Source organism: Morus notabilis, unplaced genomic scaffold, assembly GCF_000414095.1.
Source record: "Morus notabilis unplaced genomic scaffold, ASM41409v2 Scaffold413, whole genome shotgun sequence".
Lineage (NCBI taxonomy): Eukaryota > Viridiplantae > Streptophyta > Magnoliopsida > Rosales > Moraceae > Morus > Morus notabilis.
The window spans coordinates 505831-522906 of record NW_010363912.1 but is presented as its reverse complement, the minus strand read 5'-3'; the positions used below and the strand labels follow the sequence as shown (position 1 = coordinate 522906).

General features: G+C 33.0%; 1 protein-coding gene across 1 annotated transcript; it reads left to right on the top strand.

Annotated features, from left to right (window-relative positions):
• The first annotated feature begins 7707 nt into the window (after positions 1–7707).
• Positions 7708–16506, top strand: LOC21400079 (kinesin-like protein KIN-UC). Its single transcript, XM_024170191.1, has 21 exons — positions 7708–7972; positions 8517–8617; positions 8862–8984; positions 9255–9440; positions 10053–10274; positions 10415–10568; positions 10906–11055; positions 11300–11388; positions 11803–12015; positions 12156–12290; positions 12587–12766; positions 13037–13216; positions 13712–13831; positions 13996–14124; positions 14225–14363; positions 14480–14572; positions 14952–15077; positions 15389–15514; positions 15661–15804; positions 15884–16012; positions 16201–16506. Exons 1-21 carry the CDS (start codon positions 7735–7737, stop codon positions 16350–16352), a joined length of 3129 nt encoding a protein of 1042 aa, XP_024025959.1. The 5' UTR covers positions 7708–7734; the 3' UTR covers positions 16353–16506.
• Positions 16507–17076: the final 570 nt, after the last annotated feature.

Here is a 17076-nt window from a genome sequence, read left to right as displayed (position 1 = left end):
ATCAGTTAGAGCAGCTAAAGCTAAGAATTGAGATTGACGTAAAATATCAACAGCAGCATGTCTCTTTTCCCTGTACTTGAAGAAATTTCTTCTCTTTTTACCCCTTTTTTCATAGGGAAGAAGAAATTGAAATAAATTAATTAGCTTGTTATTTAATAAAATTTTCAGAATTTTCATAAATCTCATTTAGGGAAATAAAAACCAGAGAGAAGTTCCGACCACTATAACACATTAACACAAATTTCCTAAACCTTGGAATAGAATACTCCAAAGGTAGGATTTATGACTCATTCAATTCGTTGATTTAAGTTTTTAATTTGAATTAAGATGTGACTTTATGTGAGAGTTTTTAACTGTAACAGAAAAAGTTAAAAGTAACTTTTATGAGAGCTTTTAACTGTAATAAAAATAGAATTAAAAATTTAAATCGGTAAAATAAACGAGACTTTAGTATTATTATGCAAAAACTTGTTCAAATAACTACATGCATGCACTTATGCTATTCCCTAAAAAAAATGTCGGTATTTGAACAATTCTGATAGGGACATAAAGCATAAGAAATACAAGAGAAACGAATAAACTTCAAATCAAATGATACTTTCCAAAAGGATAAAATAAAGGACTTAATCAAGGGATTTATATAGACTTTGGTTGTGATTAGTAATTTGTAATCCAATGATAATTTTGGTTTTGTTGGTTATGTTTGACCCATGTACCGAATGGCAAAGACCAGCTTGCATTGCCGGCCAAATAATAAATACAACGAAACAACACCAACAAACAATTCAAATAACTGTCACTCTGACATCCTCCAACTCATTTCCCTTCACTATCACAATCATCAATTTAGCTTTTTTCAATTGGATTGGTCTAACATTAATTTCAATTGTCATCTTCTTCCTCTTCCTTTTTTTTCTTCTTTTTCTTTAAATTTGAAGCTCTAGACAATTAAATTTAAATTTTTTTTGTTTGTTTCGTGAATTCAAATCATAATTTAATTACAGTTTTTTCTCTCATAAAAATTTAAATTTAATATTTTTTAAAAAAAATGGCATAGTCAGATAAAAATTTGATAGCCTAAAATAATGTCCTATTCACAGAGTTTTAGATCGGTTCAAAATAATATTCAACAGTGCACCCTATTTTTCCTACCTATGTAACCTATCAAAGAATTATATATATATATATATATATTTTCCGAGGAAAAGAAATGAGCTACGAATAAATGGTCAAGCACCGCAGTATAATATATATATATATATATACATATATATTTGAAAGAAATGAAATTAAAAAAAGTGGTTTAAAAGTTATTATTGGTTTTTTTTTGTGTTTTTTTTTAAATAACGGTATTTTCTCTTTTTTAGAAATACGGTGTATTTTTTTATTTAGAATATTGATGTTCTTTATTTATCATCTATTAAATTTAATCAAAAGTCAAATAAAATTGAATAAATAATATAGATCCGACAGTTAATAAATAAATAATACCGGTGTAAAAAATAAAAAGAAAATTAGAGAAATTTTTTTTTATATAAAAAAAAAAGGAAAGTTAGTGGTTTAAAGGTTCGGTAGGTCGCATCTAGCTCTAAGAGGTCAAACATTTGTGTAAATGCCTTTTGATAAGTGAAAATGGGACGGCAAACCTTTTGTTGTCCTAACCATTAACATATTGAAAACGACAGACAAATGATATGCACAAGCATCCACACATAAAAAGAAAATGTCTATTAAATAGAAAAAATATATATGAGTTCTACCTCTCCGAGGGTTTTTTTTTTTTTTTATTGAAATGGGAGGGTTAATTTTCAGAAATATATATATATATTCTTTTCTCGTTCATTAATGACTTGCATAACAGGAATTTGGCTTTTGCAATTTTGATTAAGACATGATTCAATCTTAGGTCATCTCTTTTTGCAGTGTTCAAATGATAGTCTAGATATTTAGATAATATCTTTTTGGTCGGATACGTGTGGGGGAGGGAAGGTTACACTGCATATGGTTTGTCCAAAGATAGCAACCTGATAAAGCATAGACATGCTAGATTTTTTTTTTTTTTTTTTTTTGGTGGCATATTGATATATTCAGTAACAATATTATTGCATGCTTCTCGGAAATGAACCCCAAATAATGTTTTTTTTTTCCCTTCCCTTTTTTTCTTTTTAAGCTATAAAGTGGGCATGTGCTTTATTAAGATACAATTACGTCTAACATGGTCTTGAACAATATTATCTCATGATTGCAGGCATAAATAAGTGATAAAATCCACACCCGACTCACCTGAGGTACAAGTTTAAATCCTCCATTTTCATATTTTCTTCTTTAAAATTGAGATGTTCAAATGTTTGGTGTGTACCGAGATCTTCAAAACCTTGTAAGAGCAATACCAATACATTTATACACATTATTTTTTGTTGTTGCATGCTTAATGTAGCAATATATTCACATATCTTGTGCAACATTAAATTCACACATCTTAATATAGGTTTAGACTTTCAGATTACGAACGAAAAATAAATAGGTGAGTTTTAAATTGAGCATCACTAACGGAAAAAAGGGACAATGCATGTGCATTGTCTAATAACACAATAATTTTATTTCTTAGTTCTTTCACCGGAATTTTCTCCAGTATTTTCTCTTTTTTTTAAATATTAGTGTTTTTTACTTTTTAATATTTTTTATTTTTTAACAATTAAATTTATATTAAAATTTATTTATTTTATATATTTTTTTAATTTAATGTAATTTTAATTAAATTTAACAAAACAAGAACATTTTAATATTTTAAGTTTCTGGCAAAAGCATCATAGAAAACTCTTGGGACCCGCACCCATGAAATTCATTTTAGTTGCCAAAGGGCTTAATAAATACTTTTGTTTTGTACTTTCACCCGTCAATCACTTTCGCAACCAAATGTTAGGCACCCAAGAAAAGGCAACATTTATGGTAGGGCAAGCCTTTTTGCCCCCTACCGGTAGGGTAAGTAAAATGTGGGTTGACTACTCTTTACATTGGCTATCCCTGCGGTTCAACAAAGAAAAACGTGGACCTTATCGCATCCGAACTAAAGGCTTGTTCATTATATTTTTTAAGTTAAGGTGATTTGTGTTTATATTTTAATTTAAATTACGGTATATTTAAGTATAATTTGAGTTATAATTTTAATTTGAGTTTGTGTTTAGATGTGTACATTTTGAATTATAATTTGAATTAAAAATTTATTTGAGTTTGTGTTTGAATGAGTCAAAACTTAAATTTGTATTTAAATAGTATTTTAATAAAAACTCAATGGTTATGGAAAATTTTAATAAGGTATATGGATGAGGTTTTATTCGTCTCTTCGTTGTAAACGTATAGAAAAAAATCATCTCAATCGGAATTAAAACGAAAAAGTTATGGCGTTTTTAAGAATAGAAAAAATATTATTCATTAACTTGAGTTTGAGTTTAAAAACTTAAGTTGAAAGAGGAATTTGAACTCAGATTTTAGCCATAAACTTAAGTTAAAACTCAAATTTTACAAAAGAACATGAACTTGAATAAAGTTGGGGTTGTTCTTTTACGACGAAACTCAGAAAAAATTTGAACTCGAGTTACAACGGGGTTGTTCTTTTGCATTTTTGAGTTAGGCATTCTTGAGTGAAGATCTTGAGTGATAACTTAATTTGAAGTTGTAACTTGAGTTTGTGTTTGGTTGTGTACATTTGAGTTATGGTTTGAGATAAGAATCTTTTTGAGTTTGTATTTGAGTGAGTCAAAACTTGAATTTGTATTTAGATAGTATTTTAATAAAAACTCAATGGTGATGAAAAATTTTAATAGGGTATATGAGTGGGGTTTTATTCGTCTTTTCGTTGTCAACACATAGAAAAAAATCATCTCAATTAGGATTAAAACGAAAAAGTTATAACATTTTTAAGAATAAAAAAAATACTGTTCATTAATTTGAGTTCGAGTTTCTGAACTTTAGTTGAAGGAGAAACTTGAACTCAAGTTTTAGTCCCAAACTCGAGTTCAAACTCGAGTTCAAACTTAAAAGAACATGAACTTGAATAAAGTTGTAACTCGAGTTGCATTTTTTGAGTTTTTGAGGGGTTGTTCTTTTACATTTTTGAGTTAGAGTGACTTGAGTGATGATCTTGAGTTATAACTTAAATTGAAGTTGTAACTTGAGTTTGTATTTAGATGTGCACATTTGAGTTATGATTTGAATTGAAAATCTTTTTGAGTTTATGTTTGAGTGAGTCAAAACTTAAATTTGTATTTAGATGGTATTTTAATAAAACTTAATGGTGATAAAATTTTTTTTAGGGTATATGGGTGGGGTTTTATTCATCTTTTCGTTGTGAATGTATAGAAAAAAAAATGATCTCAATCAGAATTAAAACGAAAAATTTATGACATTTTTAAAAATAAAAAAAACATTGTTCATTAACTTGAGTTCGAGTTTATGAACTCGAGTTGAAGGGAAAACTTGAACTCGAGTTTAGTCCCAAACTCGAGTTCAAACTCGAGTTCAAACTCAAATTTTACAAAAGAACATGAACTTGAATAAAGTTGTTACTCGAGTTCAATTTTTTTTGAGTTTTGTTGTAAAAGAACAACCATAACTTTATTCAAGTTCATGTTTATTTGTAAAATTTGAGTTTGAACTCGAGTTTGGGGCTAAATTCGAGTTCAAATTTCCTCTTTAACTCGAGTTCATAACTCGAACTCAAGTTAATGAACAATATTTTTTCTATTCTTAAAAATGCTATAACTTTTTCGTTTTAATTATGATTGAGATGATTTTTTTCTATGCATTCACAACGAAAAAATGAATAAAACCCCACCCTATACCCTATTAAAATTTTTCATCACCATTGAGTTTTTATTAAAATACTATCTAAACACAAATTTAAGTTTTGACCCACCCAAACACAAACTCAAAAAGATTCTCAATTCAAATCATAACTCAAATGTTCACATCTAAACACAAACTTAAGTTACAACTTCAACTTAAGTTATAATTCATACTTAACTCAAGATCATCACTCAAGTCACTCTAACTTAAAAATATAAAAGAACAACCCCGTTGTAACTTGAGTTCAAACTTTTTTTGAGTTGGGGTACAACCTTCACTTCCTACTTAAATTCAATACTGTAGATTTTCAACCCATTCATTCTTTCCTCCGCACCATTTGTGTAGGGCTGGCGATCCGGGTAGTGACACGACAACACGACTTGAAACCCGCATGAAGTTAGCGAGTTTAAATTTACTATAAATGAGTTTGAGTCATAATCTGGTTGACATGATTAATAAATGAGTTGAGTTATGATTGACCTCCTAACACGAATTGACACGATTAACTATATATGTCATCTACAATATAATGATATGTAATATAACATGAAAGTTTATATGACATATTAAATATAAATAATGTAAATTTTAATATTTGTAAGTAAAGTTCATTTATTTTTTAACGTAAAAGATAAATTGATCAATAAACATGTTAAATCTATCATGATCGTGTTAAATAAATAATTATTATATTAATTATTTATTTAATATAGTAATTTAAACGAGTTATATTGGTTGACATGATTAATACGATTAATAAATTAGTCATGTTTGAGTTGACATTTTAACATATTTAATAAACATATCGTATTTGAATTGATATTTTTTAACACGATTAATAAATATATTGACATGAATACAATCCGTTAATACGAATTGCCACCCTTACTTTCAAGAGCTAGTCTGAATTATTATTATTATATTTTTATAAACTTATGAAGAATTTCATCGGGTAATATGAACATGTCTTCATATTATCGCAAGAAAAAAAAAAAAAGTTCTCACACCTGCACGAAATACCTCACACCTAGGTTCGTATACGTATCCGATTAGTCTTCCACAGCCGGGAGGTGAATTTAGACGAACGAAGTGAGCATCTGACAGTGAAGGATGAAATTTCCATACCCAAACCTATATAAGTTCCATTATCTCCAATTACTTAATGTTTAGTTGCTTGTGATGGTTTCGATCTCATGGTTACCAGTAGGCACAGAACGGTGTGTCCCTTCGTTTTCTGTTTGATTTGTCTCTAAGTTTTTTTTAATGGATTTGTGTGAAGTATTTTCACAAAAATAATTTAATCTAATTGCAAATCCTTATGAGAACAATAATCCCCACCGGAACCACCTCTTTCTCGACCCCTCGCCTCCGTCGCCTGCCCCTCCACTGACGTCGGCTTGGGCATAGCCATCGTCCCCTGCCTCTTAATGATGCTGCCAAATCCTTATGGGTATGAAGTTGGCATTTGCGAATGGAGCTAAGGAGGGGGGGGGAGAGGGGGGTTTTTTTTTTTTTTTTTTTTTTTTTTTTTTTTTTTTTTTTTTTTTTCTAAATGTGAAATTCATTTCGACACAAACAAAGGCAGAAAGCAGATCAACGGCCACAGAAACAGAAGAAGAAAAGTAAGGAAGCTACAAACTAAGAAACCACAGACCCAGAGAGGTAACCAACGAAAGAACAGAGATAACAACCCAGGACTTTTGATGTAAATAAATGAAGGTTCGATTTGAGTTTTTAATTTAAATTAAAATATGATATTTTTAAAATTTTTTTAATTATAATAAAAAAATTAAATGTGATATTTTTTTTAAATTTTAAATTATAAAAATTTAAATCTATAAAATAAAAAAAAAAAATTTTTATGACGTGAGACTCACGCAGCATACAACTAAGCATATCTATTTTTCTTTTTTAAATTTTTAGTGGGCCCCACCGTAATTATTAAACTCAAAACGCTCTCAATCTCAAGCCAAAAGTGAGAAATCAATATTGAAACAACGGAGTAATTTTAACCGTTTGATTTTCAATGGAATACTTTTAAGTCTTGTTTAACAATTTGAGTTCTTAATTTTAAAATTTTACGGTTAAATTTTTAAAAAAAATATTAATTTAAATTAAAAATTTAAATATGTAAAACGTATTAAGTCTTAATAACGTGCTCTACCGCTAGTTAAAAAAAGGCTGCTCTACCATAAAGGCTTGCAAAAGGGCAAGAAAAGTAGGAAAACAGCTTTTTTTTTTTTTTTTCTGCTTGATGGAAAGAAAAGAATTTGTGTTAATGTAAACACGTACTAAAACACAAGAGTCAAGGCAGGAGAGAGAGAGAGAGAGAGAGAGAGAGAGAGAGAGAGAGAGAGAGAGAGAGAGAGAGAGAGAGAGGCATGGTCCATAAATACAATTACGAGTGAAAAAGCGCCTTTAATGAATTCAAACAAATCCTAAAGGGCACAAAAAAGAAAAAAAGAACAAGAGGGAGAAAAGAAGTAAAAATCCACAAATCCAAAAGCTAGTGACTTTTTATAAGTGAAAAAGGAAGTAATAATTGCCGCAGACAAACCTTAAAAAACACTAAACTTTTACATAGCTTCACGTTCATCACAGTTGAATGAATGAACCAAAACCCAAAAATAATAGAGAGAAAAAAAATTAAAAAACAAAGAAAGAAAAAAAAAAGAGAATGTTTCAAAGACAAAATTGTACATGATAATGCGAACGCGGGAACCATTTTCCCATTAAACGAATAAAATAATTGCTCTCTCTTTCTGAGTCGTGCCGGCCTCAAACCATTTTTCTCTTTTTCTCTCTCTACAATAAAATGATAGAGAGAGAGAGAGCTTTAATTGTTCTTCTCTTTCTCTCTGACTCTGTGAAGCTCGCGAAGCGAATTTAATGGCTTCGGCTTTAAGGTCTTCAATGGCGACGACAGGACATCATAGTAATAGTAGTGGCAGATTTGAGAAGCAACAAGCTTCCTCTTTTACTTCGTCGTCTTCTTCTTCTTCTTCGGTGTCTGGAGTTTCTAGCAGAGGAAACGGCGTTGCCAATCGTACTAAAGCTCCTTCTCCTTCTTCGAGACGCTCTGTCACTCCCAATTCCAGAACTCGCTCTTCTTCCGAATGTGCACTAGGTGAAAAAAAGTCCCAACTTCTCTCTCTCTCTCTCTCTATATATATATATATACACACATGTATGACTCTATGTACATTATGAAGTGCGACATTGTAAATAAGTGTACTTGTAGCTGTGTTGTTGTGCCTGGTTCTTGTTATGTTTTTCTTTTCTGGATTATTGATACTTTAACCTTACGAGTTACAACCTTCAAATGAGTATCTTTTACTTTTGTTCTTTTTTTTTTATTTGTTTTTGTTTTTTGTTTTGTTTTGTTTTTTTGTTTTTTTGTTTTTGTTTTTTTCTGGTGAGTGAACTGGCTGCTAATTGTTCGAACAAATATTTTGTATATGTTCATACTCTTTAGTTTGTGAGTTTCTTATGGTTTTCTTATGCGTAATTATTTCTGATGATGCACGATCGAACTTCACTTCTCTTTCTTTCGTTTGAAAGTTTTTTATTTTTTTATTTTTATTATTTTTTTTAACATTGATTAATGTGTTGTTCTAGAAAACTAACTCATGGACTTTTTCCCCCCCTCGAAACTTCTATATTTGTGGCAGATTCTGAAAGGGTGAGAGTTGCAGTCAGAGTCCGACCAAGAAATGCTGAGGAACTACTCCCAGAATCTGATTTTGTCGAATGTGTTGAGTTGCAGCCAGAGGTGAATAAATTTGCCACCAAGAGGAAATTAAAGGAAAAAGAAAAGAAGGAGCATTCTCATAGTTGACCAGTTAAATCATGTTTGGTTCCAATTATTGACTTGCATAGTTGTTGTTATCTCAATAAATAACACTATAAGTTTCCTCTGCAATAGTTTTTGTCTCTCTCAAAATCAAATAAGCATGCTTATTTTCTTGTGCAGCGACAAGAATGTTTAGGCTAAAATACTTATTTCTCTTTTGCAGCTAAAGCGACTGAAGTTGAGAAAAAACAATTGGACTTCCGAATCCTACAGATTCGACGAGGTTTTTACTGACACCGCCTCTCAAAGGCGTATTTATGAAGCTGTGGCAAAACCTGTAGTTGAGGTAAGTTAACTTCCAAGTTCCACCACGATACAGTATTCATGAAATGTGAGTGAACAGACAATTTGATCAAATTAGAATAACAAACAAGATACAATAGTTGCTTGTTTGGGGTTCACAAATATAGTTTTTAAAATGCTTAATGTGTGTTTGTTCACGTAGTAATTTTGTGTTTGGTTAGTGTAGCGGAAATCTTCCCTTTTGTGGTTGTCTTTTAAAAAAGTAGTCTTTATGGTAACTTTGTAAATGAAATTTTTGATAAACTTTGTGCAGAGTGTATTGAATGGATATAACGGAACAGTTATGGCTTATGGTCAAACGGGTACCGGAAAAACTTACACTCTTGGAAAATTAGGTAAAGATGACACGTCTGAGCGTGGTATAATGGTCAGAGCTTTGGAGGATATACTTTCTAGTATATCTCCTGCTTTTGATAGTGTGGAAATTTCCTATTTGCAGGTAATATTCTCTATGTTACAGTAAGACTTGCTTCTAATGCCTAATTTTAAAATCATCATAGACATGGTTTTCCTTAATGTTCTGAGCAATTTTCTTTGCCAAACTCTACTATTCATCGACTTGAAATTGTTGACCTGAAAACGGAACAACTCTACCTTCAATAGGAACACTGTAAACATTGTTGACCTGAAAATCGAACAATTCTAGCTTCGATGGGAACACTGTATATTTAAAATTAGTGTGGACAAATATGAGATAAACATGTAACATAAAGCAAAATTTAGGTTTGTACATGACTAATGGACAGCAGAAAATGAAATTCGATGGGAGTGATTCATCCACGTGTTCTATAAGGACATAATGATGACAACAAGCAGATGTTAATGTAGGCCATAACCTGGAATTTATGTTTTCCCTTATTCAATGAAAGAAAGATGCAACAAGTACACACACACAAGCACATGAAATCTCTATTAGCATTTTACTTATGTACAATCACAGTGAATGAACCTTCTTAATATGTACATAACAAACCTCAAGAACTTACTGTTTCTCAGACTAATTGTGTAGAAGATGAGACTTATTTTTGCTTATGATGGTAACTTGTACCAGTTGTATATGGAATCTATCCAAGATCTACTTGCACCGGAGAAGATTAATATCCCCATTAATGATGATCCCAAGACTGGGGAGGTGTCACTGCCTGGTGCTTCAGTGGTCAAAATTCAAGACCTTGATCACTTTTTACAGCTGTTACAAATAGGTGAGACAAATCGCCATGCAGCTAATACTAAGCTGAACACGGAGTCGTCACGCAGTCATGCAATTCTTATGGTGAGTATATTAAGTGACTGGATTTTGCTATTTAGATCCCTTACCTTCAAGTTTGTAGGTGATACTTTCTTTGTTTTTTATTTATTTATAATAGTTCAGATCTGAGCTCATTCATTGTTCACGACTTACATGTTCTACAGGTTTATGTTCGAAGACCTGTCCATGAAAATGCAAAAGATGGACCCACTTCACAGGAGAAGGTCTCTAGTTCTGGTAGCAATGGCATACCTGTGGTTCGAAAAAGCAAGTTGCTGATTGTTGATCTTGCAGGGTCCGAGAGATTAGATAAATCTGGTATGATGTTGATGCTATAACTATAAAGCTAGACTTCAGACCTGCATATCCAGTACCTCTAATTTTTTTTAAACCTTATTTTTGTATTTTGATTTTCCTTTCAACCTCATATGAACTAAATCACTCAAACATTTTCTTCACTATACTTATTCTCGATTTCTTTTCGAAAGTTTGCTATTGTGGATGCTATATTATTACACTGGATAGTATTATTTGTATAGGAAAGTAATTCATCTTACTGGCTTTTGCTCTTGCTATGGTAAATTTCTAAATTGGCGGGCTTTCAGGTTAGTCCATGATACTATTGTTTATAGCATGCACATTTCTTATTTGGCAGGGAGTGAAGGCCACATGCTTGAAGAGACGAAGTTCATAAATCTCTCTCTTACTTCTCTTGGGAAATGTATAAATGCGTTAGCTGAAAACAGTCCACATATACCTTTCAGAGAGTCTAAGCTGACAAGATTGCTTCGCGATTCATTTGGAGGTCATTCCAAACATTCTTTTATTTTTTTTCCTCCATTCTTTATTATTTTGACTTCTCCACTGAATATAACACCGAAAAATTTCTTTAGTAACATTAGGCACTTCAACTAGGGTTGCAATACTCACTTCAGAGTTCAGATATTAATATAGTTATATCAACAGTAAGCTTTGATGATTATTTCCTGTGGATTTATCTGGCTGTAGAATCTGCTAATGGAGCTGCAACGTTACTTTTATTATTATAGGCTCTGCAAGGACTTCACTTATAGTAACAATTGGCTCCTCAGCACGACATTATGCAGAGACTACCAGTACGATAATGTTTGGACAAAGGGTGAGCTATTTTAAAACCTCATTTTGAAATAACTAGGAGTTTCTGTTATCTACATGTATGTTATTTTGTTGCTTTAACATCTCAAGTTTTTGATTTCTTCTTAGAGATCTTAGATGGATTATTTACACCAATAATAACTCTTTCAGCAACCCAATATTAAATAAAGTTTTAATTTCTTGTTTTCTTGCTTGTAGAATTAAATTTTGTCTTATTACATCTTGCACTTGTTGGTTTCTTTGTGATAATTCTCAAGTGTGGTTGATTGACATCGACATGTGATTTCCAGTGTCATTTCTGGTTTCTATTTTTAAGGCCATCAGTGTTACAAGCAGAAAGCTAACTTTAAGTTAATTTAGCTTAACCGTAAGATTCAAACCTCTTGATACCAAATTTTGTGTTGACTTGTTTTCACAGGCTATTAAAATAGTAAACACAGTAAAACTTAAGGAAGACTTTGATTACGAAAGCTTATGTCGGAAGCTCGAAAACCAAGTAGACCATCTCACAGCAGAAGTTGAAAGACAGCAGAAGTTGGGGGATGATGATAGAAATTTGTTGGAAAAACAGCTGAGAGAGTGCCAAGAGTCTTTTGCTGAAGCCAAAAAGAACCTAATTACAAGGTCCGAGGTACTTATCTTTTCCTTGTAATAATTTCTGATCTCATTAGACTACTTGTCCATCTTCACATTTGTGTGTCTTACTTTCTAGTAATTGACTGAGCTGGTATCAACTAGTTCTCACTTCCAAAATCTTCCCTATGCTTGCAGTTTCTAGAGAAGGAAAATACTCGTCTAGAGCTGGAAGTGAAAGATATTTTAAATGAATTGAAACAACAACAAGATCAGAACGATTTAATGCATGATAAGATTGTACAGCTAGAATTGAATTTAAAAGAAAGAAAGGTATTTCCCTTTCTTTGAGATGGAGATAGTACTTTGGCCTCATTCAATTACCCCATGGTTATTCTTCTTCTTCTTCTTCTTTGTTTTTTGTTTGTTTGTTTGTTTGTTTGTTTGTTTTTTTTTTTTAAATAACCTGTGTTAGTAGTCTTTTGATATATCTTCATAGTTGATGTATGAAAACTACAACCTCAAATATCTCCACGTGTTTGTATTATTGTATTAAGTTCTTCTTTTTCTTTGTCAAATATATTTTTCTATATCAGCACAAGTATTTATGTTGCTTTACTTGTTAGTAGCAAAACCAGCTTGAGAGTTCTACGTATCAGAAAGTACTGGCTGACACCACTCAGATGTATGAGAAAAAAATGGCAGAGTTGGTTAAACAGCTAAAAGATGAGCAGACTCGTGCTGAAATTGTAGACGAAGGATTAGATGCACTCAAGAAGCTCCTCAATGATAGTCAAAGGACTATTAAGGTAACTTATTTATGTTTTCGTTGTTAGCAATGAGGGTTTAAAGGTTTCTGTTTGCAATTTATCAAGTTCAAATAAGATTTCATGTTCAAGGAATCACATGTTACTTGTTCAATCAAAGGAATCACATGTTACTTGTTCAATCAAAGCTTGCAAATGCTATTTATTTTATCTTCTATTTGATTATTTTCTTTCCATTTCAACTGTTTAATCCTCAGCATAACATTTTGCAACATAAGCACTGACCACAAAGCTGTCCTTTTTTACTCTTAGCAACATGAGATGGAAAATTCAAGATACCAGAAAGCACTATTAGATACTACTCAGATGTATGAGAATAAAATAGCAGAGCTGAGCAAGCAATTAAAAGATGAGCAGAGCCATTCTGAAATGCTAAAGGAACAATTGGATTCCGTTAAGAAGCTGCTTAGTGAAAATCAAGTTTCCATGCAGGTAAACTTTAACCCTGTTGTAGATATATGGAAGATTTCATGTTGACTTTTGTTGTTGATTTTTTTGCAGCATGTTTTATGCTCGTTTATAATTATAAATATTAATTAATTGTAAATAATAATAATAATATACTTTTTTCCGCTAGTGTAGACCTTAAAGTAAAAATCAGTTAAAGAATTTGGATTGCAGGTGTTGTTGAAAAGGGTTCCAGACTATTTTATAAAATGCAAATGAATAAATAGATAAGTTATTTTCTTTGATAAACCATTTGGAAGGAGGCCTTAAATGGTATGCATCCTCTCTTTGACTTCTTACACTCCATTCTCATCCTTTTCCATTATAATAGTAGTTTAGGAGGCAAAAAGACGTATCAAGACTCGAGTAGAATCCTGAAGTGAGGGGTTTATATCTTAATGATTTGTTGAAAATATCTATTTGCATTCTGTACTCTTTTTAGTTTCATATAAAGCTATAATATTTTTGTTGTAAATCTAGGAGCAGAAAGAGATTGAGAAGCTTTGTGGGAAGTTACAAGAAACGTGTCAGTTGCATGAACAAACTCTAAATGAACTTCAATCGTTGAAATCAGAGTACAAGGATCTATTAGAAAACAAGGTACGATTGACATGGATCCTATTTGCAAGGTTGAGTTTCTTCTCTTCAAATTAGATTACTCTTCTATTAGCTCATCATGTTGTAGTCCTTATTTATGCTAAGATTAATCTTGTACCATTGACTTATTAACACTTCTTGTATGAACGAAATTATATTTCAAAAAGGTGACAATAACCGAGGAACTTCAAACCGTGAGGCAAAGATTTTTAATTGAAGAAAAGCAGAGGAAAACAGTGGAAAACGAGCTAGTCAAGCTAAAGATGGCTGTACCTGAAACGGAGAATGATTTTGAGGTAAGGTTTTCTTCTTTAGCTGAAAGATTTTGAGGCAAGTTTTATGCATTTAGGGATATATGCGTTTTGGCAGTAAAGATCTTACAATTGATACACTCAGGATAAGAAGTTGCATACGAAAGAAAGTATATGCAAAGTACCTTCTGCATTTGGGAGTCCAACAAGGTTAGAAAAGTCAATTCCCCTGAAGGACACGTTTTCTGGTCAGAGAGCTACAATTGCAAAGATATGTGAAGAAGGCAAGATATTTTTATGTCACATAAATTTAAGTAGAGTTTCAAGCAAATTATCTTTATTTGCAAATTGACTTATTGAGATATATTGATTTTAAGTTGCTTGGCTTCACAAAATTCAGTTGGCCTTCAAAAGATATTACAACTGTTGACATCCGAAGACCCAGATGTTCAAATTCATGCTGTGAAGGTGGTGGCCAATCTTGCTGCTGAAGGTGCAGCTCACTTGCCTGATATCTATATATTAGTAGATACATGTTTATCTCTTTCGCTCTCTCTCTCTCTTTCTCTCTCTCTCTCTCTCTCTCTCTCTCTTTATGGACATTCCGTCCATTTACTTGCAAGCTATACAATATGTTTGAATAAAGTAGCTAGAAAATTAAAGTAAAAGAAAAACTTGTGGTCAAAGAAAAGAAAATATTGATTTTCAGGCAGGAGATTTGTCCTTTGGAATTTGCTTCTGCTTTTGAATTGAGTCTTTATGAACCTTCCTCTGCTAATCATGAATCTTTCATTTCTTATCATGAACATTTGATTGCATATGGTATGGTATGCAACAGTCCTAAGTTCTCTCTCTTTTTTTTTTAAAACCAGATATTAACCAGGAAAGAATAGTGGAGGAAGGTGGTTTAGATGCTTTGCTTATGCTGTTACGATCATCGCAAAATGCAACTATTCTTAGAGTGACTTCTGGGGCCATTGCGAATTTGGCAATGAACGGTAATATTGTTTTCCGACTCAGTTAATTTCCCTTGTGAATATGTAATGTGGTAACCTACCTTCCTCCATTGGACATGTTTACACTGTCATTGATCTGAATGGCAGGTATTAACATACTAATCTAAGTTTATTCTTAAGACTATCCTCGTAAAAGGTGTTTGTTACATAATCTGAGTATCTAGAGTGTAAGGAGAAAAGGCCTCAGTAGTGAAAAAGAAACCAAATTAATTATGAATTGTAGAGTCGTTATTCCTTACTATCCTAGGGCACTTGTTCACTTTCTGTTAATTTCTTGTTCTTTGAATCGTCAGAGATGAGTCAAGGCCTAATCATAAGTAAAGGTGGAGCTCAACTATTATCAAAGACCGCTTCCAAGACAAATGATGTACAAACTCTTAGAATGGTTGCTGGTGCACTTGCTAATTTATGCGGAAATGGTAACCCGTGATCTGTCTTGCTGTAGTTTTTCCAATTTTTGACACTTCATTGCGTTTTCTCATCTCATAAGCATTCATTAATGTTAATAATCAATTTTTATTAAACAAATTACTATTTTTTATTAAGAGGTTTTGTTGTGGTACAGAAAATCTACACATGATACTAATTGAAGATGGAGGTGTGGAGGCACTCTTGGGAATGGTTAGATGTGGGAGCAGTGATGTGATTGCACAAATTGCTAGAGGAATTGCAAACTTTGCGAAATGTGAATCCCGCGGAGTAATCCAAGGTTAGGGGATGGAGGTTGTCCGTTTGTAATTTACCAGTCGCGAATTACATGTGACATTAAGTGCTAAAAAAATTTGCAGGTCATAGGAAAGGTCGTTCGCTTCTAATAGAAGATGGTGCCCTTACTTGGCTACTAGCCAATTCAAATACTAGCTCGGCTACAACTAGACGCCATATCGAGCTTGCTCTTTGCCATTTAGCTCAAAATGGTAACTGATCACTGGGATTGGATGCTTCAACATGGATAGTTGAAATTTTGTCATTATTTGTTAATACTTGGAATTTATGAACTCTTTTATGCCATCCTTTTTTTCCCCCTTGTGTAGGTCCTTTAACATAGTGTTCTCCTTCTTATATTGGTTTAACATGATATGATCAACTTGGATTTCTTCTGCAGAGGACAATGCTAGGGACTTCATATCCAGTGGAGGGGTGAAAGAGCTCGTACGAATATCAATGGAGTCTAGTAAAGAGGATATCCGCAATTTAGCAAAGAAGACATTGAGAATAAATTCGGCATTTCAAGCTGAGATGCAAGCGAAAAGATAGATGTATAGAGACACGACCCTTTTAAGGTTTTTTTTTTGTTTTTCGTGATGAGCTTAGTTTGTCATTTTAAATTTATTAACCGAAGCAAGCTTCTGTGTAAGGAGTGCCCTCTTGTACTGGGTGGTGCATGTAAGTAGTGAAGAAAAAAAGAGACCAAGAAAACAAGTCTAAACTCGACTTTATAAGTGAATTAATGCTATGAACTTTTATTTCATTATAGTACATGGCCATTTCAAATTTAAAAACACAAATGAAGAAGGGAAAAAAAAAAAAGTTTTGAGCTTTGGCCCACTTCTGCAACAATTATAAGGGAAAATATTGAAATCCGTGTATTATATCTGAGGTGTCAAATGGGCCGGGCCGTCCATGGACAGCCCGGCCCATCCCGTAATAGTGCATGATTCGGCACGGCCCGGTTCGTTACTGTTACGGGCCGGGCCGGCACGGCACGTGTAATGGACTAGGGCTGGGCCTCAACTTCTCAGCCCGCGGCCCAAGCACGTGGAGACCCGTGGCAAGGTCCTTATTCGGCCCGGCCCAAGCCCTGATTCGGTCCTTATTCGGCCCGGCCCAAGCCCGCGAAACGGCCCACGAAGAAGCCCATCTCATTTGGTCCAGTGGGCCCTTCGCGGGCCCAACGTTCGGCACGTGACGGGCCTCCCGTTTGGCCCGTCACGTGCCTCCCGTTTGGCACTGATGGGCCCAACGGGAGGCCCGCCACGCG

Coding starts and splice junctions, on each gene's coding strand:
- LOC21400079 (XM_024170191.1), top strand. CDS start 7,735: ATGGCTTCGGCTTTAAGGTCTTCAATGGCGACGACAGGACATCATAGT. Junction 11,389..11,802: donor CGATAATGTTTGGACAAAGG/GTGAGCTATTTT, acceptor TTGTTTTCACAG/GCTATTAAAATAGTAAACAC. Junction 13,217..13,711: donor AAAATCAAGTTTCCATGCAG/GTAAACTTTAAC, acceptor TTGTAAATCTAG/GAGCAGAAAGAGATTGAGAA.